The following is a 26,463-nucleotide window of genomic DNA, read 5'->3' as shown; positions in this document are numbered from 1 at the left end:
TGGCATGAACTAGTAAACTTACACTAAATCAGAGTTGCACTAATCACTGATTTTGACATATAGTGCACTCAATATTTTGTTGGTGGGCAACTGCCGCTACCTGTAAATGAATATATCTTGCGTATGATCCTCGTCTGTGTGACTTACTAAAAAAGAAGGCAAAGCAGATTGGCCATCTTGTAAAATTTCTAAAATCTTTGGCTAGGTCACTAGCCCAGCTAATTGAATTTTCCAAATGCTTTGTTTGGATTCAGGGTTCACTAAAGAGGGTTAGGTCACTTGCCCAGCTGATGGAATTTGTTCAAATCCAGAATTGTATCCAGTTTCACATTTTAATTGTTTTAATTTATAATTTACACATTTATTATCATAGATCTTAACATCAAAACAAAACTAAAAAAATTTAACTCAGCTGTTCGCATAACCTTACCCTATTAGTGCATCCTGTATTATTTCCATGTGGAGGTGGCCATTCTCGTCAAGCTCCTGTAAGTGAGAAAGCTCGTTCTGGTCCAAGGAGGATTTAAAAAGGTGGTCTCACGCGTACAGCTGCTAACAGCCGACCAGGTTTGATGGTATTAAGACGTCAGATTTTTGTTTGTATTCTCTTTATTGTTACCTTCTTTCTTGCATATTCTCTCATTTTCGCTGTACGCTTATGGCTTTGTGTGTGTTGGCAAAACGGCGATCGGCTTGATGGCAAGATAGAGTATTGCACCATATGATATGTGGTTGTTGTACCAATGAGACCACCTTAAATTGTTTCGCCATGGTTCCGATCCAAAGAACCGATCGCCGCAAGAACAATGTGGCCATTGGTTTTATAAAGTCACCAGGTATGTGTACAGGTAAATAAGAGAAACACAAACAAAGAGAACGTGAAAAAATTGGGGTGGCTTGCTGCGAATGTAAACATAGAACTGACACCTTAAGCTGGCCGGCTGTCTTCAGCTGTTCGTATGAGACCACCTTTATTAATCTACCTTGGGTTTTACCCTTTTCAATTCAACCATGAGCGGAAACGTATGAAGTTGGTTTTGAATGTAGCTTGGAGTGAAAAAAACAGTTGAAGAAAAATTTATAATACTCTTCCTCATTTCGTTTTCAGCCGGCAACGTAGCAACTACTGGCTGGGTACAGTTCCAAATCCCCAGTCACTGTAATAATTAGTTTTATTAATTTGATCCGTAAGCATCCGGGTATTTTCAACTCGAAACTTATTTATGAAATGTAAAAGGTAATCAATGATAAACAATTTTATAATATTTCATTAGTATTATGTGGTAGAAACATGATATTGTTATGCCATTTGTAGAACATAGAAAGAATTAGTTTAGTCCGTAAGCATCCGGGTATTTTCCACTCAAAACTTATTGATGAAATGTAAAAGGTGATCAACGATCAACAATTGATAATATTTCATAAGTATTATGTGAAAGTAGCATAATATACTTATGCGAATACACTCGTATGTAAGACCATTAAAAGAAAAATAGTTGGCTAGAAATTAATCGGGAACATCTGGATAGAGCACAAACTAAATTTATTGAAAATTGTTATTATGGAATGAGCACGACGTATCTCCAGGGTCGTAGAATATAAAAACTACGCTTTGGTCGCATTTTAAGCGTGCTACAATAAAATTACTGTTCATTTGCATCGTTAGGTGATACTGCATTTACTATACTATCACCTTGGAATTACAAGAGCAGAATAAATTTTAAAAATAGTACGAGTGCCAAGAAATGTGTGGTTCCCTTTTGCGTTTGGTCCTTGACGTTTTGCTTCTTTCTTTTTAGAATATGTATTTGTACAATCTAACTCTTCAAAAGGCCACGGGTGTTACCCATGCCGTCCATGGCAACTTTTCGGGAGGTAAGCAGCAAGAAGTCCTAGTTTCTCGTGGCAAAACCTTGGAACTAGTAAGGCCCGACTCCAATACCGGCAAAGTACATACAGTATTATCCACTGAAGTTTTTGGTTGCGTAAGATCATTAATGGCATTCCGTTTGACTGGAGGAAATAAAGGTATGTATTCTTTGTGGTATTGTATTGTGGCGCACAAATCCCTATTGAGATTTTGAGTTATTTTTCACAATTTCAATATGTCTTACTAAATTGACTAAGTGCCAGAAAATACAAAAAATCTCGGCGTCGCATTTGATGTGGGTTGTTTTATATCATATCGAACTGAAACTCTGAGATACAATCGTTTTTCTATTAGTGTAAGCTACATGACAACCTGACAAAGAACCATTTTTTTTATTGCTATCTTGCAGATTACATAGTTGTGGGTTCCGATTCTGGGCGCATTGTTATACTTGAATACAATCCTACCAAGAATTGCTTGGATAAAGTACATCAGGAAACATTTGGCAAATCAGGATGTCGTCGCATTGTTCCTGGTCAATATTTGGCGATCGATCCCAAAGGACGTGCCGTTATGATTGGCGCTGTAGAGAAACAAAAACTGGCCTATATACTTAATAGAGATGCTCAAGCTCGTTTAACAATATCTTCACCATTAGAAGCCCACAAATCGAATACTTTCACATACCACATGGTTGGAGTTGATGTTGGATTTGATAATCCCATGTTTGCCTGTCTGGAAATTGACTATGAAGAAGCTGATAATGATCCAACAGGTAAGACATTGTAAATTTAAAAATAAAAAGGGCCATATATGTATATGACTAAATTAATGCGATTCAAATGGAAGGTATTCAAGAGTAGAGTACGAATTTTATAATAAAAGTTGGGGTCCAAGTACCTGGGGGCCCGCCCCAGTCCCAAAACCCCTTAAAATAGGTTTATTTGACGATCATGACAATATGGGACTCAAATAAAAGTTATTCGGGAGTAGATTACGAATAGGCTTTGTAATTTATTTATAACGGAAGGGGGCGGACCCTTCACCGTTACCCCAACAATACCACCCGAAATCAAAAGTGGACCGAAAGGACAATATGGGTATCAAATGAAAAGTATGCGGGAGTAGATAACGAATCTGGCATACAATACTTCATGTCGAAGTATAGGCATGAAACGCCGAAAATGGGCACATTAGCCAATCACGGATATATGTTTATTCCGTATAGACTGAAAAACGGAAGAACCGAATTTCTCGAAATTTTTGCATATTGGGTAGGTTGGTCCGGAAGGAAACATAGGCTATATAATTTTTCGGTATCAAAAGGGGGACGGACCCTCCGCATAAGGGGAGGGTCCGTCCCCCAAAATCAAAAATGGACCGATCGGGACAATATAGGTATCAAATCAAAGGTATTGTAGAGTAGAATACGAATATGGTATTAAAATTTGAGTCTTAAGTACCCATCGGGCCGCCCCAACCCCAAAACTACCCCAGACATATTGGACGTTCATTTCAATATGGGGCTCAAATAAAAGGTGTTGGGGGAGTAGATTTCAAACCTGGCATACAAAATCAGATCGAAGTATAGGGGGTCACGTCACCCCTCGAAAAAGCCATTAGACCCATTATGACTATATGATACTAGGCTGAACCGATTTTCTTTAAATTTTTATAGATTGTGTACGTTTGTCTGGAAGGAAACAGGCTTTATAATTTTTAGATATCGGGTGGAGGCGGACCCCTTCCCCTTACTCCAAAAACTACACCCATATCCGAAAGTGGTCGATGGCCACAATAAGGGTATTAAATAAAAGGTATTGGACACCAGAAAACGAATATCGTATTAAAATTTGGGTTCAAGTACGGCGTCCCGCAGTGCGACACCTTTTGGGGAAAATTTTTTAAATGACCATGCATGGCATTGTACCTCGCAAATTTCGCCAACATAAACACCGCTTTGTCCGATGTTCTCGCCTGGATTGAAACGCGCTCAGCGTCATAGGCTACAATGGCATGAATTCGTAATAACGTTATATCTAAAAAGATATTAGGGAGTTAAAGAAGGCGCAGCGGAGCGGACCCGTTTCGGCTAGTCTTATATACAAAAATCAATTTGTGTTTTTCTTGTAGACTCAGAAACGGCTGAACGGGTTTTCTTGATTTTCAATTTTCACTGCTGGTGCATAATGATCCCGTGGTGAAAATAGGGTACTACATTTTTTTTTTTTTTTGATATCTGAAGGGGGAGCGGACCCTTCCCCTTACCTTAATTTTCAGAAACGCCAGATCTCGGAGATGGGTGGTGCGATTTAAGCGAAATTTTGTGTGCTCTCTTATAGTAACCTAAAAACAAAAATTTGGTATCCAAATTTCGAATGGGATACCTAGGGGGGGACGCCTCTCCCCTTAAAACCTACCAAATATATATATATACACCAATCACGACAACATGGGACTCAATGAATATGGGACTCAAATGAAAGGTATGTCCCCTAAATCGGACATATTTACCGACCATGGCAATATGGGACTCAAATGAAAGGTATTTGCGAGTAAAATACGAAACGAATTTTATATCCAAATTTGGGACAAATCAAGACCAAGAATTGATACCCACTTTCGGGATAATTTTTTTGGGGGGTCTACCTCTCTCCCAAAATACCCCATAATTTTTTACTGACCATCGCAATATGGAGCTCAAGTAAAGGTATATGGGATTAGAATACAAATTTGATATCCAAATGTAGGACCATGTATTTAAGGCATCACCCCTTTCCTAAAACACCCCCCAAAGGGTAAACATTTTTCGACCATGCCAATATGTGTGGCTCAAATGAATGGTATTTGAGATTAGAAAACAAATTTGATAACAAATTTTGGGACCATGTGTTTGGGGGACGCCTCATCCTGTAAACTCCCCTCAAAACCAATGGCAATATGGGGTTTAAATAAATGGTATTTTAGAGAAGAGTATAATGCTGGTATCAGGGCCAAGTGTCTGGGGGACCACCTCACTCCCCAAAAAACACCCCTAAATGTCTGCATCATGAGAATATCGGGCTGAAATAAAGTACATTAAGAATGGAGCACACCTTAAATCCAAAATTAAATTCGTAGACCATTTTGCTAAACTGTTGGTCAAACGATATACTTTTTCGTAGCATGGTATTTCGCTAAAAGCTTCTTAATTGTTACAAATAAATATTCCAAGGAAAATTTTGTTCCATATAAGGTAAAAGAAGGCGCTGCGGAGCGGTCCCGGTCCAGCTAGTAATATATAATTTATCTATGGTTTTGCTGAGGGTTGGTTACCCTGTTATTTGTGTTTATTTATTTATTTATTTATTTATTTATTAACAAAAGTAATACCAAAGCCTTCGCGGCCAAAAACGTATTACCAAGATTACATTCCCAAATAGAAAAACTTATATATACATACTTAATTAACAAACTCGATAATCTACAACGATTATTTGCAATAATTCAATTGGCTCCCCAGCCATTACTATGTACTTAATTAAAAATTAATAAGTTAAAAGTTAAAACATGTCCTTGTTATGTTAGCAGCGAAAGAAAAAAAAAACAAGAATAATATACCCAAAGCAAACAATTATGTGGAATCAGAAGCGAAAAAGGCAATAAGTTTAAGGCGAATACTAATTGAATTTTTTGCTTGTATGTTTGCACTTAAAAGACATGCCCGTTTTTCGCATACTTATCGAATTGCTGGCTTTGGCTAAGTTGCTATATTAAATTTTTGCCTCTGAACCATTGGTATTTGTATTTTATTTCATTTGCAAATACTTCACTGATATGTGGCTAACAATACAAACAAGAAGTGATTTGGTTCTACGATCTTGAACCATAACGAACAATAACTTATTACAATTTTTTTCTTCTTGGTTTTTGCAGGCGATGCAGCTGAACGTACTCAACAAACATTGACATTTTATGAATTGGATTTGGGATTGAATCATGTTGTACGCAAGTACTCGGAGCCTCTGGAAGAACATGCAAATTTTCTTATCTCGGTTCCTGGAGGTAATGATGGCCCTTCGGGTGTACTCATTTGCTCCGAGAATTATTTGACATATAAGAATTTGGGCGATCAACACGATATTCGTTGTCCAATACCAAGACGTCGCAACGATTTAGATGATCCTGAGCGTGGCATGATATTCATATGCTCAGCCACACATCGCACCAAAAGCATGTATTTCTTCTTGGTACAGACCGAACAAGGCGATATATTTAAGGTCACTCTTGAAACCGATGACGATGTAGTGTCCGAGATCAAATTGAAGTATTTCGATACTGTGCCCCCAGCCGTCTCAATGTGTGTTTTAAAAACTGGCTTCCTTTTTGTGGCCTGTGAATTTGGCAATCAGTAAGTGATGAAAAAAAAAATCATTTAAGGGGAGTTTAATGGTTTCATTTTTTTTTCTTAACAATTACAGTTATTTGTATCAAATAGCCCATTTGGGCGATGACGATGATGAGCCCGAGTTTAGCTCAGCCATGCCTTTGGAGGAGGGTGAAACATTCTTTTTCGCACCACGTCCTTTGAAAAATCTTATAATGGTCGATGAATTGCCCTCATTTGCTCCAATTATTTCTTCACATGTGGCGGATTTAGCCAACGAGGACACACCCCAATTATATGTGCTATGTGGCCGGGGTCCTCGTTCATCTTTGCGTGTATTACGTCACGGTTTAGAGGTGTCTGAGATGGCTGTATCTGAGCTTCCCGGTAATCCAAATGCCGTATGGACGGTTAAAAAACGTATTGATGGTAAGTCGCATAATCATGCTGAATGTCCCATAAAGCCCCATACAAGTATATTTCAAGCAATGTAAATAAATTGAAATGTAGTGACATGTAATTTCAATTTGTCTGCATTCAAAGCCTATATTTGCTGTGATGTTGATACACAATTTGTTGTGTACATCGTCCTTTGTCATTATTACAATATTATTCCTTTAAGTTTGTGAGGCATTTTCGCTAACAAAAAAACTGGTGAATTTGATTAGTGTCATCATCTGTCAAAATAATATACAGCAACAACAACAATCAATGTGCAAAAAGTCGAATCAAACACCAGTTCTTTTTATTGTTTCAGGCGCTTGAACTCCTCTTGTGTGCTGAAAAAGACGAGTGGTTTTGAGATTTGTTTGAAATTATCAAAATTGATGTTGATGATGATGATAAAAAACGACAAACTCTAAACTGAAAAAAGAAACATACATGCGCTAGCGTGTTCTGTTTAAAATGCACACAAAACTTCTCCCTCCACATACACTACTTGTCTCTCTATATTGTTGAAATAATAAAAAAGTCCCAGTAACTCAAATATAGGTAAGGCAATATTTTAGTAAATAGTTTTAACATAAAAATCAGATATAAGCTGTGGAAAATGTGTTAAGAAACAAATACCATTGGACACGGATACTACAAAGAAACAAACGTTTTATAAATCTTTCTTGAGACCCTCTACAATGTTTCTCTTTTAAAAGTGATGTGATTTAATCAACCGTGTTTCAGCTGAAATAATTTGATTATACTCTATTGATAACTGATTATTGTGAAGAAGACATTGTAGAAGCCTCAATAGTTTTATGTATTTTTGAATCGTTGAATCTCTTACTCAACCCGCCATATTTTTTTTCTGCTTTTTTCGCCTCCTTCCTACCATAGATGAATTCGATGCTTATATTATTGTGTCATTCGTAAATGCCACTTTGGTCTTGAGCATTGGTGAGACGGTAGAGGAAGTTACGGATAGTGGATTTTTGGGCACCACACCCACATTGTGTTGTGCAGCATTGGGAGAAGATGCTTTGGTGCAGGTATACCCAGACGGTATACGGCATATACGATCTGATAAACGTGTCAACGAATGGCGGGCCCCTGGCAAGAAATCCATCACAAAATGTGCCGTCAATCAAAGACAGGTGGTCATAACGCTATCAGGACGTGAACTTGTTTACTTTGAAATGGATGCGGTGAGTTGAACAAGTAAACTATATACGAATATTATTAATAATTCAATGATGACAAATCACGAAAAAGAACAATCGTGTTGAGACACTCTGTGTCCTGCAGTGCTGAGCTTATTCAAATTCAAATTTCAATTTTTAAATTACCAAATTTTTCAATTAATTTAATCAAACTCTGTTTACCTTTACTCTTTTCCTTTTATGAAAAAGACGGGCGAACTCAATGAATACACTGAACGTTCCGAAATGCCAGCAGAAATTATGTGTATGGCTCTTGGCACCGTCCCGGAGGGCGAACAAAGATCTTGGTTTTTGGCTGTGGGTTTATCGGATAACACTGTGCGTATAATATCCTTAGATCCTAATGATTGCCTTACCCCATGTTCCATGCAAGCATTGCCATCACCCGCCGAATCATTGTGTCTCGTCGAAATGGGCCACACTGAAAGTTCAACCAGTCCAAATGACGATAATGAACGCCCAAATGCCGCGCCCACAAAGGGAACCATATACCTCAATATCGGTCTGAGCAACGGTGTTTTATTGCGTACGGTACTAGACCCTGTGTCCGGAGACTTGGCTGATACCCGTACCCGCTATTTGGGTTCGAGACCTGTTAAGCTATTTCGCATACGTATGCAGGGCTCTGAGGCTGTATTGGCAATGTCAAGTCGCTCTTGGCTGTCCTACTATTATCAAAATCGTTTCCATCTAACGCCGCTATCATACGAAACATTGGAGTACGCTTCGGGATTTTCGAGCGAGCAGTGCAGTGAAGGTATAGTGGCAATATCTACCAACACCTTGCGTATTCTGGCGTTGGAAAAATTGGGAGCGGTTTTCAATCAAGTTTCCTTTGGCTTAGAGTATACACCTAGAGTATTTGTCATACATCCCGACACATCTCGAATGATAATTGCCGAGACCGATCACAATGCATACACGGAGGATACGAAAAATGCTCGCAAACAACAAATGGCCGAAGAAATGCGCATGGCTGCTGGCGATGAAGAGCGAGAATTGGCCAATGAAATGGCAAATGCATTTATAAATGAAGTATTACCGGAGGAAATTTTCTCAGCGCCAAAGGCAGGTGTTGGTTTATGGGCCTCACAGATCAGAGCAATTGATCCCATACAGGGTCAGACATTGTTTAAAATCCCTCTGACGCAGAATGAAGCTATATTGTCAATGGCAATTTTAAAATTTGCTGTAGCCCAGGATGGCCGCTATTATTTGGCCGTTGGCATTGCCAAAGAACTAATGTTGAATCCACGTATTACCAACGGGGGTTACATTGATGTCTATAAAATCGATCCCACCTGCTCATCATTGGAATTCATGCATCGCACTGAATTGGATGAAGTACCCGGTGCATTGTGTGCCTTTCAAGGTCGCTTATTGGCAGGATGTGGTCGCATATTGCGTATATATGACTATGGCAAGAAAAAGCTTCTACGAAAATGCGAAAACAAACATATTCCATACCAGATTGTAAATATACAAGCAATGGGTCATCGTGTCTACGTGTCGGATGTGCAGGAATCTGTGTTCTTCCTGCGTTACAAACGGGCTGAAAATCAGTTAATCATCTTTGCCGATGACACTCATCCCAGATGGGTAACGGCCACCACATTGTTGGATTATGACACCATAGCTATAGGCGATAAATTTGGCAACATGTGTATACAACGTTTACCACATTCCGTTACCGACGATGTTGATGAAGATCCAACCGGTACTAAGTCATTGTGGGATCGGGGCTTACTATCTGGCGCATCTCAAAAATCGGAAAACATTTCCACCTACAATGTAGGTGAGATTATTATGTCCTTGCAAAAAGCCACCCTAATACCGGGTGGTTCGGAAGCTATGATCTATACTACGCTGAGTGGCACAGTTGGGGCATTTGTGCCGTTTACTAGTCGCGAAGATTTTGATTTCTTTCAACACCTTGAAATGCATATGCGAAATGAAAATCCTCCACTTTGTGGACGTGATCATCTTAGTTATCGCAGTGCTTACTACCCGGTGAAAAATGTTATTGATGGAGATCTTTGTGAACAATATCTCTCCATAGATCCTTCGAAGCAGAAGACTATAGCCGCAGATATGTTCCGAACGCCTAATCAGGTGTGCAAGAAATTGGAAGATATAAGAACGCGATATGCTTTCTAAGGCGTTCATCTAACAAAACAGCGGATAAAATGTAAGTAAATTTATCTCCGATTTGGCTAAATGAATGTATATACATGTATGAATTTGTTTTATGATGACTTTGTGATTTACCTTGGGACACCTATGAAAAAACATTTGATTAGTGTAAATCGTTAATAATCTGATGTAAAAAATAAATTATTATGCAATTTTGTCATCAAAGATAGATATGTGCGTAACGTTTTTGTTTTCCTTACTTTCAGATATCACAGCGCAAGGGCGTGACCGCCGGCCAACATATTTTTTTATATATTACAATTATTTAAGGTACGTATGTTTTGAATTATCACTTACAAAGAAACTCCAATAACAGTTTGAATAGCTTCGAAAATATTTTGATATGATGAACAACGTTTTTACCTTGGGACACCTATGAAATGTTCTATGATTAGTGTAAAGATATTTAAACTGATATAATGTCAATGCAGCACTCGTTATTTTAGTTATTAACTGAATACATGCATATATATTAAAAATTTGATAGGCAAGGGAAATTAAGAAACATTGAACCTCCGGAAAACCGTTATAGTAATTTTTTTGTAAATTGAGGCTGAGGACACAAAAATACACGAATGAGAAAATACTAAGTGTGGTCCCGCCACGGGATAGCTGTGAGCACCACACAAGCTGGAACATTGAGGTCCGATCTGTGTGGTGTTCATTGCTGTCACGAGAAGCTTAGCTGCGAGCTATCGGGCTCCATCCAGGGTACCTGTAACTGCAGTCGCGGACAATCAGTGGTATTGAGCGGAGAGTCTCAGTGAGAGGTCGGGTGGCACCGGCTCTTGCACAAATGCTGATGAGTGCCTACGATGCTCGAGTTATAGGTGCCTTTAAAAAAAAACCAATGGCCACCATGTTTCCGCGGCGATCGGTCCTTTGGACCGGAACGAGCTTACTCACTCACCTACAGGAGCTGACGAGGACGGCCACCTCCACATGAAAATGTGGTTACAACAACAACTAAGTGCGGTAATAAATCGGATAAAAAAAATAAAGCATTTATGGGCATTAGACCCTTTATCGGCAGATCGGTCTATATAGCAGATATATCTAAATATGGTCCGATTTGGCCCGATCAAGATCTTAACCACCGTGCATCAAAAAGACGCATATGTGCCAAATTTCAGCTCAATATATCAATTTTTGAAGGCTCTAATACAACAGACGGACGGACAAGCACACGGACATCGTTAAATCGTCTTAGAATTTTACAACGATCCGAAATATATATACTCTCTAGGGTCGGAAATTGATATTTCGATGGGTTGCAAACGGAATGACTAAATGAATATTCCCCCTATCCTACGGTCGTGAGTATAAAAAGAACGACTTTTCGTAAAAGTTTGTGCAAATTTTGGAACACTCTTATTGCTGGGTAATAATGCCATATCTTCTCTATTACCTTGTACGAGAAAAGCAAATTTTTATAACAGGAGGTTTATTCCCACGATAAATGAATCATCCTTATTCCCGCGAATTTCACATTTCGTGGTATTCTATAACTTGATAAAATAAAAATATTGTTATAAATAACAAAAAATAATATAAAAGTAGGTTCGGTACTCTTTCGACTCTTAAGAAAGCTATTAACTTATATATCGATCGTTTTCGGAAAATTTTACAGTCGAATTCGGCTTATACCAAAAATATACGTGATACCAAAAATGTAAACGAATTTTCAGCTTCGAGAACCCTAATACTATTATGTAAACATTTCGACATTCATTTCGCAATCGCCATCCGGAATAAGGGGAAATGTTCGGGTTAGCTAGCTCGAACTTAATTTTTTCTACGAGAAACCCGCCCTTGGCAAACAGCACGATTTATCCCATGGGAGCCGGTCGTACATACCGGATTGGCCCGATGGAGTCTTTCATCGTCAAGGGCGGCCACCTCAGTGTACAACACAATTTATTAAAATGTAAATCTCCTATTCGTTCGATGATCTTGCTCCTTAACCACTTTGCCGACTAAAAACTTAATAGCTTATTTTACGCAGAGCAAATAATGTTATAATGTTAATGTTATTTAATTAATACCTAATATCAAATGGTTTTAAAAATAATGTGAATAAAATTGGCCAATACCTGTTGGTATCAACACCTACCTTCCCGGTTTGCGTGTACCACCGTGTTTGCTTCAAAAGACTTCTTTGGTGGAGCTTCCTCATCCATTCTGACAACATGACCCAGCCAACGCAGCCGTTGTATTTTGATGCGTGTAACTATGCTATCGTCGTCATTCAGCTCGTGGTTCATACGTCGCCAATATTCTCCATTAACGCAAACTGGTCCATATATTTTACGAAGAATCTTTCTCTCAAATACTCCAAACACTGCCTCATCTGCTTTCAAAGTACCCATGCCTCAAAACCATATAACAACACGGGTAGTATCAGTGTTTTGTGTAGTGTAATCTTCGTCTGTCGAGAGGTGGCCTTGTTTCTGAACTGCTTACTTAGTCCAAAGTAGCATCTGATTGCCAGTGTTATTGTTCGCTTTATCTCTAAACTGGTGTCATTCGTTTCGGTTACTGCGGTGCCGAGGTATATAAAGTTACTGACTGTCTCAAAGTTGTGGTTCACAACTTTCTCCATTTTCTTTATCTGCTCGGTTGTACAAGGCGTTTGGACAGTTGAAACCATCTCCATTTACTGCCAGACCCATTTTCAATGATTCTCTTTCGATTCTTTCAAAGGCTGCAGCTACTACTTCCGGTGTCCGACCTATGATGTCGATGTCGTCGAGTAGCATGTGTTCTTTGGTGATTAGCGTGCCATATCTATTCACTTCTGCATCTCGTATAATCTTCTCCAGCAGGATATTAAAGAGATCACACTAGAGGCTGTCTCCTTGTCTGAAACCTCGTTTGGTATTAAATGGTTCGGAGAGATTCTTTCCTATTCTTACTGAGGAACGCGTATCAGCAAGTGTCGTCCTGCACAGTCTTATTAATTTTGCAGGGATACCAAACTCAGACATGGCTTGAAAAACCTTTGAACGTAAAGGAGTATCGAAGGCGGCTTTGAAGTCAACAAAGAGATGGTAGGTGTTGATTTTTCCTTCTCGGGTCTTTTCCAGGATTTGGCGCAGTGTGAATATCTGGTCCAAGGTGAATTTACCAAGCCTAAAGCCGCATTGAAAGGGGCCCAATTATCTCACACAGTACGCTCGAGTGTATCTTGTGCGCGATGGGGAGGAGACTTATTCCTCTGTAGTTGGTATATTCCGTCTTGTCTCCTTTCTTGCGTACGGGACACCCGTCGGCTCCTGCTGCCTTGTTGTTCTTTAGTCGGGTCACTGCTACTCATTTTTACTGGAAAAGTACGAACAGACCTAATATAAGGAACAAAATTCTCTATATATTCTTATTCTCCTTTCAAGAGCTCTTTATGAAAGACAAAGCTTTATGTTGTACATATCTTGAAGTTGATTTTAATTTCAAGGGCCACCCCCCTAAAACCGGTCCAAAAAAAACGGGCTTCGTTTTGCTAGAGCCATTTAAGCCAAGTAACTATTGGGTTGCCCAAAAAGTAATTGCGGATTTTTCATATAGTCGGCGTTAACAAATTTTTTCACAGCTTGTGACTCTGTAATTGCATTCCTATGACGCTGAACGTCTGGGTTCGAAACCTGGCGAGACCATCAGAAAAAATTTTCAGCGGTGGTTTTCCCCTCCTAATGCTGCCAACATTTGTGAGGTACTATGTCATGTAAAACTTCTTCTCTCCAAAGAGGTGTCGTACTGCGGCACGCCATTCGGATTCGGTCCCTTATCATTGAGCATAAACTTGAATCGGACTGCACTCATTGAGATGTGAGAAGTTTGCCCCTGTTCCTCGTATTTATGTGCTGCATTGAATTTGTTTGAGTGCTATTTGTTTTTGTTTTTTTTTTTTTTTACATTCTGTTATACGAAACTTATATTTTTTTTTCTTCTTACTTTCTAGGTGGTAAATTTAATGTAGTATAAGTATTGGAAAGGATTCAGAATTAGACTTAACACAGGTAAGATATGACTATAATTTGCAACTATAAATATGATAACTAAATGATGAACAAACCTATTATATTAACTTTCGTTCTACTGAAAAAAAAAACATTGAAGAATATTTGTTCTGATTATTAAGTTCCTAGAACATATGCGTATAAAATGCAACATTATAAGATACTAAATATTTTCTTCTGCTTTTAGATGGTACGCATGCAGGAGTGGAGAAGTTCTAATAATAGATCCATATAATAAGGTGAGAGTAATACAAAAAAAATATTTATCTATTGGTTGCCCAGAAAGTAATTGCGGATTTTTCATATAGTCGGCGTTGACAAATTTTTTCACAGCTTGTGACTCTGTAATTGCATTCTTTCTTCTGTCAGTTACTTTTAGCTTGCTTTAGAAAAAAAGTGTAAAAAAAGTATATTTGATTAAAGTTCATTCTAAGTTTTATTAAATATGCATTTACTTTCTTTTAAAAAATCCGCAATTACTTTGTGGGCAACCCAATATAATTTTTCACCACAATTATCATGATGTTTATTTTTTAATATGTTAGACTAAAGAATTACATTGATTAAATCTTTCAAACTGAAATTAAAATATAAAATTAATCACACAATGTTATACATTAACTATATTTAACTTAATTCTTATTTTTTTTTCTTATTTTAGATTTTTTTCATTTATCGCCAGCATTCACACTACATTTATTTAAAGAAGGTAATAATAATAATTTTCTTGTGTTAAAAACAATAAAGTCGAACTTCAGTATCTCGGATCAATTTAATAAAAAAGTAGGCTTAGCTTACATAAGAAATGCATTGACATATCCTTACCGAAATTTTCGGTTTGCTTTGTGGTAAAGGCATTACCCTTTGAGTAGCAATAAAACAAAAAATGTTGCCGAAAACAATGAAATGTTAAAAATTCTGAGAGAGTGAGAGGGGGGGGTGGGGGGGGGGGGGGTGTTAAAACTTTTCTGGGGGTGCTTAGCCACCCCCGGAGCCCTTTTTACGCTTATGGTTACATGGGTTAAAACTTCTGGGGGTGCTCAGCCCACCCCCAGAGCCCTTTCTACGCTTATGGTTACAGGGGGAGGGGTGTTAATAATTTTCTAGGGGTGCTTAGCCCAGTCCCCAGAGCCCTTTTTACGCTTATGGTTACAGGGGGCGAGGGAGGTTAAAACTTCTGGGGATGGTTAGCCCCCTCCCCCCAGGATCCCTTCGTTTTTGTTGTAGCAGTTTATTGTGTTCTATCTTTCGTCTGCTTGATTCTGTTGAGTGTCAAGACCCAGGAACACTGCGACTAAGATGGGGTGCGTCTAAAGGGATAATAAAAAAGTAGACTTTGCTTACATAAGAAATGCATTGACATTTCCTTACTGAAATTTTCGGTTTGCTTTGTGGTAAAGGCATTAGCGTCAATCAATCTTTGCTCTGTAGGAGTTGAGGCGGCTGCCAGGGCCCTTTCTATGCTTATGGTTACAGGGGGAGGGGTTAAAAATTTTCCAGAATCCTTTCTACGCTTATGGTTACAGAAGATTAAAACTTTTCTGGGGGTGCTTTGCCCACCCCCCCGAGCCCTTTCTACGCTTATGTTTGCAGGTAAGGTATATTCGTTTCGGTTTCATTGCATTGGATTTATTTGTGCATAATAGGACTTTATTTTGGTAAATGCTTAGCAACATATGTGTGACAGATAAGCAAACGAATGTATCGTTAAAAAGATTCGAGTCACCGAAGTTCGACTATATAATACATTGGGTAGTCAAATTTTTTTACTCATGCAAAAATCTTTTAATTATTAAAAAAAAACCAACCGAAAAGAAGGAATCATTATTGCATTTTTAATTCTTTTTGACGAAGATCATTTAATTTTACAATTTTTGTTTGTTCCTCTTTCGAGACGAGCTCCAATGATCTGAGATTTTTGTAATGGAAAAGAAAGCGAGGTCGCTTTGGCCTTACAGAGAGTATTTTAAATATTGCAATTTACATAATAAAAACATGTGTGCCTTAAGTATTTTGCCCATATTCACAAAACTTAATGCAGCTTTATAGTAGGGGTTTTTTTTTTTTGACAGATTTCGTTTTTAGAACTGTCAGATAACTACTTTATGGTGAATACCGGTGTTATGTGTAAATATTTTTTTACTACCCCTTGTATTTATGATTTTCCATGATGCTTCCTACATAATATGTTAGACTATGAATATAATTTGATTATAAAATTTGTAGCTGATTCAAAATTATACAAATTAAATAAAATTGTTGATATATGAAGTACATCTAGTGACATTAATATTTATTTTCTTGTTTCAGATGGCCTCACACCATTTTCTCAATGTACCATTCATTCACATTTAAACAACCACATTTATGGCTGCCAAATCTCTAATTTAAGCTAATGAAACAAATTATAAACCATTAATTTAATTATAATACTAATAATAAACCCGATATATAGTCTTATAAAAACTATGTTTTATTTCTTATACAGAATTCCTGGAAATAGATATGTATAAAGTAAAGCACAATCGTGTTCATTTTCGAATGAAATTTAGAACATACTGCAAATTGAGGAACCGCGCTAAGAGAGTGAAAAGAAAGATTATGAAGAATGTGCATCGTGCTCTGTTTAATAGTTGTAGTACTTCTAAGGGTTTGTGGAAAGTCATTAGAGATAATTGACTTCTCAAGACCAGTTCCTCAGTTACTACCGGAAACTCCCATGGTATTCAATGAGATGGACTGTTCATTTGTAGACAACCAATTGTGGATGTAAAGACGATGTGTCGAAATTTCTTCGTTTCGCGGCTTTTCTTTTAGCACCATTTCTCGCGATGAATTGTTTGATGCTTTTATGTCAGTTAAATCTAATGTCGCTGGGTGTGATGGGTTCCCGATGAAGTTTTTTAAGATAATTTTCCCATTTTTCTTTTTTTTGGTTAATAACATAATCATGACCTCCACATTTCCAAACAGCTAGAAGATTGCTAGGATTAACCCTGTAAGGAAAAAGAGCAGCACTGGTAATGTATCGGAATATAGACCTATAGCATTTCTGCCGGTGCTTTCGAAGATAGTGGAAGATGTTTTGAAGAAACAGCTTGTGACCTACATTGATCGCAGTTTGCTTTTACATGATTGCCAATGCGGATTCAGGAAGGGTAGAGGGGCGTCCATGTTGCTTTTAGGTCTTTCCGAGCAAATTCGGAATTGCGTGGCAAGGCACGATATCTATATTTTGCTCTCCTTGGATCTAGAGAAGGCTTTCGATCGGGTGGATTACTTCGTCCTGATTAAGAAGCTGTCCACAGTTTACGGTCTTGGCAAAAGCGCTTGTAAACTTTTGTTTTCCTTTTTGGTTGATAGAAAGCAATTTGTCAGATAGGTGACATAACTTCATCTACGCTGCCGGTTAAAAGCGGAATTCCTCGGATCTGTACTCGGCCCCCTCCTATTTATTGGGTTGCCCAAAAAGTAATTGCGGATTTTTCATACAGTCGGCGTTGACAAATTTTTTCACAGCTTGTGACTCTGTAATTGCATTCTTTCTTCTGTCAGTTATCAGCTGTTACTTTTAGCTTGCTTTAGAAAAAAAGTGTAAAAAAGTATATTTGATTAAAGTTCATTCTAAGTTTTAATAAAAATGCATTTACTTTCTTTTAAAAAATTCGCAATTACTTTTTGGGCAACCCAATATTAAGGAACGACTGGTTCATGCTCTTAAAATGCCACATTCCCTGTACTGCCTTGAGGTATATTCTGGCACGACTGCAAGTAACATATTGAAGGTTAAACTTGCTTTAAATAGAGTAGTACGCTATATTTTTTTTTGCAGGTTATTCGATCATATTTCTCCGTCTGTTGAGTTTTCTTGGTTGTTCCTTCAATGATTTTGTTAAATGTAGAAATCTGACTATGTTCTACAAAATTTTTAAATTCCGTGGTCCAATATTTCTTGTTCTCATTTTCTCACTCTATTCGAGTTAATCAAATACTCATACCAAGAGTTCTACCCCATATGGATGGGATGTTTTCTTTCATTGGGTTGCCCAAAAAGTAATTGCGGATTTTTCATATAGTCGGCGTTGACAATTTTTTTCACAGCTTGTGACTCTGTCAGTAATCAGCTGTTAGCTTGCTTTAGAAAAAAAGTATATTTGATTAATGTTCATTCTAAGTTTTATTAAAAATGCATTTACTTTCTTTTAAAAAAATCCGCAATTACTTTTTGGGCAACCCAATATTATACTTAGTTTTTTTCTTGCGAAGTGCACTGTATATCAACGAGTTTTGTTGGGTGTGTGTATTATAGTTAGAACCATACACGCACAAACAACGAAAAATGGCGGGAACTAGTAATATACACAAAATCAGAGTTGCACTAATCTCTGATTTCGACAGATAGTGCACTCAACATTTTGTTGTTGGACAACTGCCACTAGCTGTAAATGAATATATATTGCCTGGGGCCATGCGAACAGCTGAGCACAACTTTTTTTATTTTTGTTTCGATTTTGTAGAAAATCTAAATGTCAAAGGCCTTATAACACTGCTCTATTTGATCCGATATTCCACACATAAGCAACAAAACAGTGTTATAATGTTGAAAATACAAATATAAAACACATTTGAAGAAGATAAGTTGTAAAACAAGGTTTATTTCTAAAACCACTTTGAGAATCCAATTAACATAAGGTAGTCTCATTGGGTGTAATTTTTTGTTGTTTTGTAGTGACACTACTTCTTAATTGTACCTCTTGCATAAATTTGGCTATAATAAGTGCTTCCGGCGCATATTTTTGGGAAGGCCCCAAAATTGTGGCAACGACAACAGCTGTAACTTAACATAACCTTATTTCGAGTGTGGCAATAGCTTTTAAACACAAGTATTCACCATGAGCGCACATCCCGCAAAAAAAGCAAAATTCCAAAATAAAAAGAAATTCTATCAACCTAGTAGAAAACAATATTTGGAGGCAGGTCATAAAGGTTTTATAGCCACATGTAACTTTAACGAAAAAGATTGCGTTCGCGAATGTTATAACATTCTGAATCAATATGCCGATGACTTGTACGGACCGGAGGATTCTACGGCTTTTGATGAAAACAATGGAAACAAACAGGAAGACAAAAAAGATATTGAAGTCAATACGGATGATATAGCCGATGAACTACAAAAACAAATTGATGCGACTCAACAAAAGTCAAAAGGTTCTGCCAAGAGACGTTTTCAAGTTGTTGATACCGGAGCCACCAATTGTGTATTCATTAAAACCACTCTACCGGATCCGAACGCACTAGCGAGTCGCATAGTTAAGGACATAGCAGAGACAAGAAAGCAAAAGACTCGTTACCTTTTGCGCTTGGTGCCCATTGAGATAGTGTGCAAAGCGAATAATAAGGATATTGTCGATAGTGCTGGCCTGTTGAGTGACAAACATTTTTTAAATGAACCCACAACCTTTTCCATTGTATTCAATAAACGATTCAACAATGACATCAGTAGAGATGGTCTTATTAAGGAACTGGCCGATATAATACATGCTAAAAACATTAAACATAAAGTGGATTTAAAATATGCCAATAAATCTCTCATTGTAGAGGTCATTAAAGGTCTGTGCTGTCTGTCGGTCGTGGATAATTATATGGGTATGAAGAAATATAATCTAGTTGAACTTGGACGACAAACTATGGATAATGATAAAAATTCAATCCAGGCAGAAAATGTTTTAAAAAGCGAACTGATTATTGAAGAAGCAAAGCGAGCTGAAGATGGTGCAGAACACACAAACAACAATAAAGAAGAAGTTGATAATAATGATAACAATGACAATAAAATTTGAAAGAAAAGAACATTTACGATTATTTTAGTAAGATGACCGAGAGTTTACAAAGATTTTAATTTATTTAGATACAACAAATGTGCTTGAATGCATCTAAATAGGCCTCTTTGAAAAAACAAATAGATTTTTAAAATATTTTGAATGTGTATAGGACTTAACAGGTCCTATCCACATAACTATGGGTTTTTATTGTCTACTTTCAAATACATTTTGCTACTTGAGATTCCATTGCAGGATATTGTCCGGCTTAGACCATTGTTTAATGCTTTCTATTCGAAGAATAGTATAGCAAAAAACATTTAAAAAGTCAGCAAAAAGTGTGTCGTTGCTAGAAGCATTTGACTGGTTTCCTTTATCGCGATTTCATTTTCAACCAAGAAAAATCATCAGAAGGATTTGTCAAATGGATCAAGGTGCTTTACAATCATTCCAACTAGAGTAAGTTGTAAAGCACACATCTGAATTTGAACAGGGCTCTTTAAGTCGACATGTTTCATAAGCACGATAGAAAACAAATCAAATCTTACTTCCCTTATCCAACGATGCTAATAGCAACAAACACAAACATCTTTTGCAAAACTCTTTTGTTCTCCGCACGGCGATCGCCCAACGGTTGATTCTGCCAGTGCTATTTTTGTGTATAGGCAGTGACCTACACAACATGCGAGGTGCCTTTCGTTTGGTCTGTCCTTTTGCGCTTTTTATTGTTATTGGTCTTAAAATCTTATTGAGATTCCATTGCAGGATATTGTCCGGCTTTAGACCATTGTTTAACAACACATGCCGATGAAGGACTCCATCGGGTCAATCTGGTACGTACAACCGACTGCCTTGGGATTGTTTGTTATCCTAGTTTTTAGTCATTATTTTAATAATATAACATTCTGTGTACTTAACATAAGAAGTAGCTCATTGTATTGCTTTTTTTATTTTATTCACTTAATGAAACTGAAGCCACGCAGTGGCCAATTAAAACAAATTACAATTGCTCTTTGTAATTTGTTTACATTCTTCTTCCTCTTTCTTCTTTAATTGGCTATGACATACATTTGTTCCACTAGCCGCACGTAGAATAGCGTTCCAAGCGCCTTGACCTTCTGCGCTCATTCTAAAACCTCTGACACCAAGTTTCGAGGTGTCTCCCACCACTTGATCTTTCCATCGGGCTTCCCGGTGTACCCGTGTGCCACTGTGTTTGCCTTCGAAGACTTCTTTGCTGGAGCTTCTTAATCCATTCTCACAGCATGAACTAGCCAACGCAGCCGTTGTATTTTGATGCGTGTAACTATGCAAACCTATATATCTAAACTCTAAGCACTGCCTCATCTGCTTTCACAAGTACCCATGCCTCAGAACCATATAACAGCTTTTTTCCAAACTGCTTACTTAGCCCAAATTAACATTTGTTTGCCAGTATTATTCTTCGCTTTATCTCAAAACTGGTATCATTCCTTTCGGTTACGGCGGTGCCGAGGTAGATAAAGTTACTGACTGACTATCTCAAAGTTGTGGTTCCCAACTTTCTCCATTTTCTTTATCTGTCTTATCTCCATTTACTGCCAGACCCATTTTCACAGACTCTTTCGATTCTTTCAAAGGCAGCAGTTACTACTTCCGGTGACCGACTTATGATATCGATGTCGTCGGCATAGGCGAGTATCTATTCACATCCGCAGCTCGTATAATCTTCTCCAATAGGATATTAAAGAGATCACACAATAGGCTGTCTCCTTGTCTGAAACATCGTTTGGTATTAAATGGTTCCGAGAGATTCTTTCCTATTCTTACTGAGGAACGCGTATCAGCATGTGTCATCCTGCAGAATCTTCAGTCATGGCTTGAAATACACTTAAACGTAAAGGGGTATCGAAAGCGGCTTTTTAGTCAGCAAAGAGATGGTAGGTGTTGATTTGTCCTTCTCGGGTCTTTTCCAGGATTTGGCGCAGTGTGAATATCTGGTCCAGGGTGGATTTACCAAGTCTAAAGCCGCATTGATAGGGCCCAATTATCTCATTGACTTTAGGTTTTAATCTTTCACACAGTACGCTCGAGAGTATCTTGTGCGCGATGGGGAGGAGACTCATTCCTCTGTAGTTGGCACATTCCGTCTTGTCTCCTTTCTTGTGTACGGGACATAGCATGCTGAGGTTCTAATCATCGGGTATGCGTTCTTCTAGCCAGATTGCGCAGATAAGCTGTTGCATACGCCTTATTAGCATGTCGCCTCCGGTCTTAAATAATTCAGCGGGTAACCCGTCGGCTCTTGCTGCCTTGTTGTTCTTTAGTCGGGTCACTGCCACCTGGAGCTCATTCTGACTAGGAGGTAAACATTCTATACCATCACCATTGATTGGTTCTGCGGCATCATCTTCGCCGCAAGCGTCGGACACTCTGAGTTGGGTAAAATGTTCTCTCCATATCCTCAGCATGTTATCTGTGTCAGTTACCAGATTTCCTTCTTCGTCTCTGCAGGAGGATGTGCCTGTACCAAAGTCATTGGTTTGATGTTTAATTCTTTGGTAAAATTTCTGGACTTCATTCTGACTCTGACATTCACGCCTTTCCATTTCCTTTTTCTTTCTGCGGAGTAGACGTTTCTCCTCTCTCCTTTTCTCCCGATATCTCTCCTTCATCTGGCGCGTTGCTACTGATTGCTGGGTTGCTTTTGGTCGTACCATGGGTTTCTTGGAGGAGGCTTCCGGTACTTAAGTACGGATTTCGCTGAATTTTCCATGGAGTGGGCAACCGGTTGCCACTGCGTCACTATATCATTGGAACAAGGAGTGCTTTCATCAAGCAGTTGGGTCAATCAAGTGCAGTATACCGCTGCCATCCGTTGTTTTGCAGGTTTTCAATGTCCAGTGTCAGATCGTACTTTCCTCGCCATATTCAAACGGATGCGAACCTCTGCTGCAAAAAGGTAATGATCCGAATCTATATTCGCTCCACGGATCGATCGTACATCTAACACGCTGGATGAATGCCTTCTATCTATCACAACGTGATCAATTTGGTTCCTCGTGTTTTGAACGGGTGACAGCCATGTGGCTTTCTGAATATAAATACAAGTAAAAAGGCATTAAGTTCGGTCGGGCCGAACTTTGGATATCCACCACTTCGGGGCTGCCGCCTCAGTGTACACACACACTGCTACAACAACAACAACCACCTCGAGTATTTATATAAATCCCATTTCGTCACAATCCGGTGAAAATTGGATAACTTAAGCACCCAAATTCGGCACGGACATTAAGTGGTCTAATATATATAAGTCACTATTCAATTTTGTAGAACAAAATATTGGCCTTTTTGGCAGATATATCACATTATAAACCAATCTAAACCATATTAAGGTCGAATATCGTGAGGCTCAGAAAAACTCACTGTTTCAAATTTCAGCGAAATCGGGCTTGATGGGCTTCAGTCCCCTTTATCGACGGATCGGTCTATATAGCAGCTATATCTAAATATAGTCCGATCAGAACCACATTTAGGTCGGATGTCGGGAGGTCTTAACCTACTCACTGCCTCAAATTTCATGCGAAGTCGGATAATAAATAAAGCTTTTATGGGCTTAAGACCCTTTATCGGGAGATCGGTCCATATGGCAGCTATATCTAAATATGGCCGATCTAATCCATATTTAGACAGATGTCGGGAGGCTTAAAATAACCCACTGTTGCAAATTTCAGCGAAATCGGGTAATAAATTATGGGTTTCACACCCTTTCTATGTGGCAGCAATATCTAAATATGGACCAATCTAATCCATATTTAGGTCAGATGTCGGGAGGCTTAAAATTTCACTGTTGCAAATTTCAGCGAAATCGGGTAATAAAAAAACTTTTGTGGTCTTCAGACTCTTTATCGGGAGATCGGTCTATATGGTAGCTATATCTAAGTATGAACCGATCTAAACCATATTTGGGTCAGTTGTCGGGAAACCTTAAACGACTCACTGTTTCAAATTTCAGCAAAATCGAATGAAAATTAAAGTTTTTATGGGCATTAGACCCTTTATCGGAAAATCGGTCTATATAGCAGCTGGATCCAAATATGGTCTAATTTGGCCCGTTCAAGAACTTAACTGGCGCGCATCAAAAAGATGTATCTGTGCCAAATTTCAGCTAAATATCTCAATTTTTAAAGGCTCTAGAGTGATTACAACAGACGGACGGACAGACACACGGACATCGTTAAATCGTCTTCGAATTTTACGACGATCCGAAATATATATACTTTGTAGGGTCAGAAATTGATATTTCGATGTGTTGCAAACGAAAGGACTAAATGAATATACCCCCTGTCCTATGGTGGTGGGAATAATAAAAAAATAATAATATGACAAAGTTATTGGCGCCTTCAATTAACCAATGACCATATTGTTCCTGTGACGATCAGTTCTGTGGACCGGAACAAGCTGCCTCACCTATAGAGCTTGACGAGGGTCGCTACCTCCACATGTAAAATTGTGACTACAACAACATTGTCAACGCGTCCTAAGATACATATATGACTATTGAGCCAAACATTGTCACATTCGCTTTTATTTATGTCCATCTTCTCCTTAACTGGTCAGATACAGAATCTTTAATGTTATTAATACGTCGCATTAACACGTCGCATTGGAGCTAAATACAGTTGACACTCACAGGGGAGTAAAATGACGTGCTCATAAGATAAACGTTCTGCAAGATTTTGAGGTGTTGCAAACAAAATGAAAACAAGTAAAAAGGTGTTAAGTTCGGCCGCGCCGATCTTTGGATACCCACCACCTATATATGTAAATCACCTTTCGTCAAAATCCGGAGAAAAAATGAATACCTTATGTCCCATAGCAGCTTTATCGAAATATGTTTCGATTTGGACCAAATACTAATAAGTACAAGTCATTGTTCAATTGTGTATAACAAAATATTGGTCTTTTAGGTAGCTATATCTAAAACTAAAGCGACCTGAACCATATACGACGCAGATGTTGAAGAGCCTAACATAAGTCACTGTATCAAATGTCAGTGAAATCGGATAATAAATGCGCCTTTTAAGGGCCCAAGACATTATATCGAGATATCGGTCTATACGGCAGCTATATCCAAATCTGGACCGATTTGGGCCAAGTTGCAGAAAAATCTCGAAGAGCCTAACACAATTCATTGTCCGAATTTTGGCGAAATCGGACAATAAATGTGCCTTTTATGGGCCCAAAGCCTTAAATCGAGAGATCGGTCCATATGGCAGCTATATCCAAATCTGGACCGATCTGTGCCATATTGCAGAAATATGTCGAGGGGCTTAAGGGGCCCATGCAGACCGATATCTCGATTTAAAGTCTTGGCCCCATAAAAGGCGCATTTATAATCCGATTTCACTGAAATTTGACACAGTGACTTATATGTCGTATATAGTTCAGATCAGTCTATTTTTCGATATAGCTACTAAAAAGACCAGTATTTTGTTATACACCCTTGAACAATGACTTGAACTTATTTGTATTTAGTCCAAATCGGAACATACTTTGATGTAACTGCTATGGGACATGAGGTATGAAAATTTCACCTTATTTTGATGAAAGGTGGTTTACATATATTCTCGAGGTGGTGGGTATCCAAAGTTCGGCCCGGTCGAACTTAACGCCTTTTTACTTGTTTTCACATTTTTTTATTATGCTTTAATCATTTTTTTTTTAATTTATTACGTTGATCTTTTTATACCCACCTCCGACGGATGGGGGTATATTCGTTTTGTCATTCCGTTTGCAACACATCGAAATATCCATTTTCGACCCTATAAAGTATATATATTCTTGATCAGCGTAAAAATCTAAGACGATCTAGACATGTCCGTCCGTCTGTCCTTCTGTCTGTTGAAATCACGCTACAGTCTTCAAAAATAGAGATATTGAGCTGAAACTTTGCACAGATTCTTTTTTTGCCATAAGCAGGTTAAGTTCGAAGATGGGCTATATCGGACTATATCTTGATATAGCCCCCATATAGACCGATCCGCCGATTTAGGGTCTAAGGCCAATAAAAGCCACATTTATTATTCGATTTTGCTGAAATTTGGGACAGTGATTTGTCTTAGGCCCTTTAACATCCTCCGTCAATTTGGCTCAGATCGGTCCAGATTTGGATATAGCTGCCATATAGACCGATCCTCCGATTTGGGGTCTTAGACCCATAAAAGCCACATTTATTATCCGATTTTGCTGAAGTTTGGGACAGTGAGTTGTCCTAGGCCCTTCAATATCCTCCGTTAATATGATTCAGGTCGGTTTAAATTTGGATATAGCTGCCATATAGACCGATCCTCCGATTTAGGGTCTTAAACCCATAAAAGCCACATTTATTATCCGATTTTGCTGAAATTTGGATCAGTGAGTTGTGTTAGGCCCTTTAACATCCTCCGTCAATTTGGGTCAGATCGGTCAAGATTTGGATATAGCTGCCATATAGACCGATCCTCCGATTTGGGGTCTTAGGCCCATAAGAGGCGCATTTATTATCCGATTTTGCTGAAATTTTGGG

At 38.3% G+C, this 26,463-nt stretch overlaps 2 protein-coding genes and 2 non-coding genes across 8 annotated transcripts; all 4 read left to right on the top strand.

Annotated features, from left to right (window-relative positions):
- The first annotated feature begins 1,055 nt into the window (after positions 1 to 1,055).
- On the top strand, positions 1,056 to 16,563 carry LOC106086946 (splicing factor 3B subunit 3). Of its 5 annotated transcripts, none has more exons than XM_059370301.1 (12): positions 1,062 to 1,187; positions 1,800 to 2,028; positions 2,280 to 2,645; positions 5,786 to 6,260; positions 6,331 to 6,665; positions 7,569 to 7,876; positions 8,081 to 10,079; positions 10,291 to 10,354; positions 14,040 to 14,097; positions 14,285 to 14,336; positions 14,759 to 14,806; positions 16,408 to 16,563. In XM_059370301.1, the coding sequence occupies exons 2-7, from the start codon at positions 1,803 to 1,805 to the stop codon at positions 10,046 to 10,048; spliced, it is 3,678 nt and encodes a 1,225-aa protein (XP_059226284.1). In that variant the 5' UTR covers positions 1,062 to 1,187; positions 1,800 to 1,802; the 3' UTR covers positions 10,049 to 10,079; positions 10,291 to 10,354; positions 14,040 to 14,097; positions 14,285 to 14,336; positions 14,759 to 14,806; positions 16,408 to 16,563. The 5 variants fall into 5 exon arrangements, with proteins under 5 accessions (XP_059226289.1, XP_059226284.1, XP_059226279.1 ...); XM_059370296.1 differs by having other exon boundaries at positions 1,062 to 1,237; XM_059370303.1 differs by lacking the exon at positions 1,062 to 1,187 and adding an exon at positions 1,299 to 1,390.
- LOC131994522 (small nucleolar RNA Me28S-Gm3113) lies at positions 10,131 to 10,217 on the top strand. Its single transcript, XR_009396812.1, has one exon. It is a non-coding gene; the product is annotated as a small nucleolar RNA Me28S-Gm3113 (small nucleolar RNA).
- LOC131994523 (small nucleolar RNA Me28S-Gm3113) lies at positions 10,419 to 10,504 on the top strand. Its single transcript, XR_009396813.1, has one exon. It is a non-coding gene; the product is annotated as a small nucleolar RNA Me28S-Gm3113 (small nucleolar RNA).
- Positions 16,564 to 18,951: 2,388 nt separating the features above from the next.
- On the top strand, positions 18,952 to 19,949 carry LOC106094773 (THUMP domain-containing protein 1 homolog). The gene has a single exon (XM_013262012.2). The coding sequence runs from the start codon at positions 18,990 to 18,992 to the stop codon at positions 19,935 to 19,937; it is 948 nt and encodes a 315-aa protein (XP_013117466.2). The 5' UTR covers positions 18,952 to 18,989; the 3' UTR covers positions 19,938 to 19,949.
- Positions 19,950 to 26,463: the final 6,514 nt, after the last annotated feature.

This window comes from Stomoxys calcitrans, chromosome 1 (genome assembly GCF_963082655.1).
Source record: "Stomoxys calcitrans chromosome 1, idStoCalc2.1, whole genome shotgun sequence".
Classification (NCBI taxonomy): domain Eukaryota; kingdom Metazoa; phylum Arthropoda; class Insecta; order Diptera; family Muscidae; genus Stomoxys; species Stomoxys calcitrans.
Note: the sequence above shows the minus strand (reverse complement) of the source record. Positions and strands in the feature narration are given on the sequence as shown.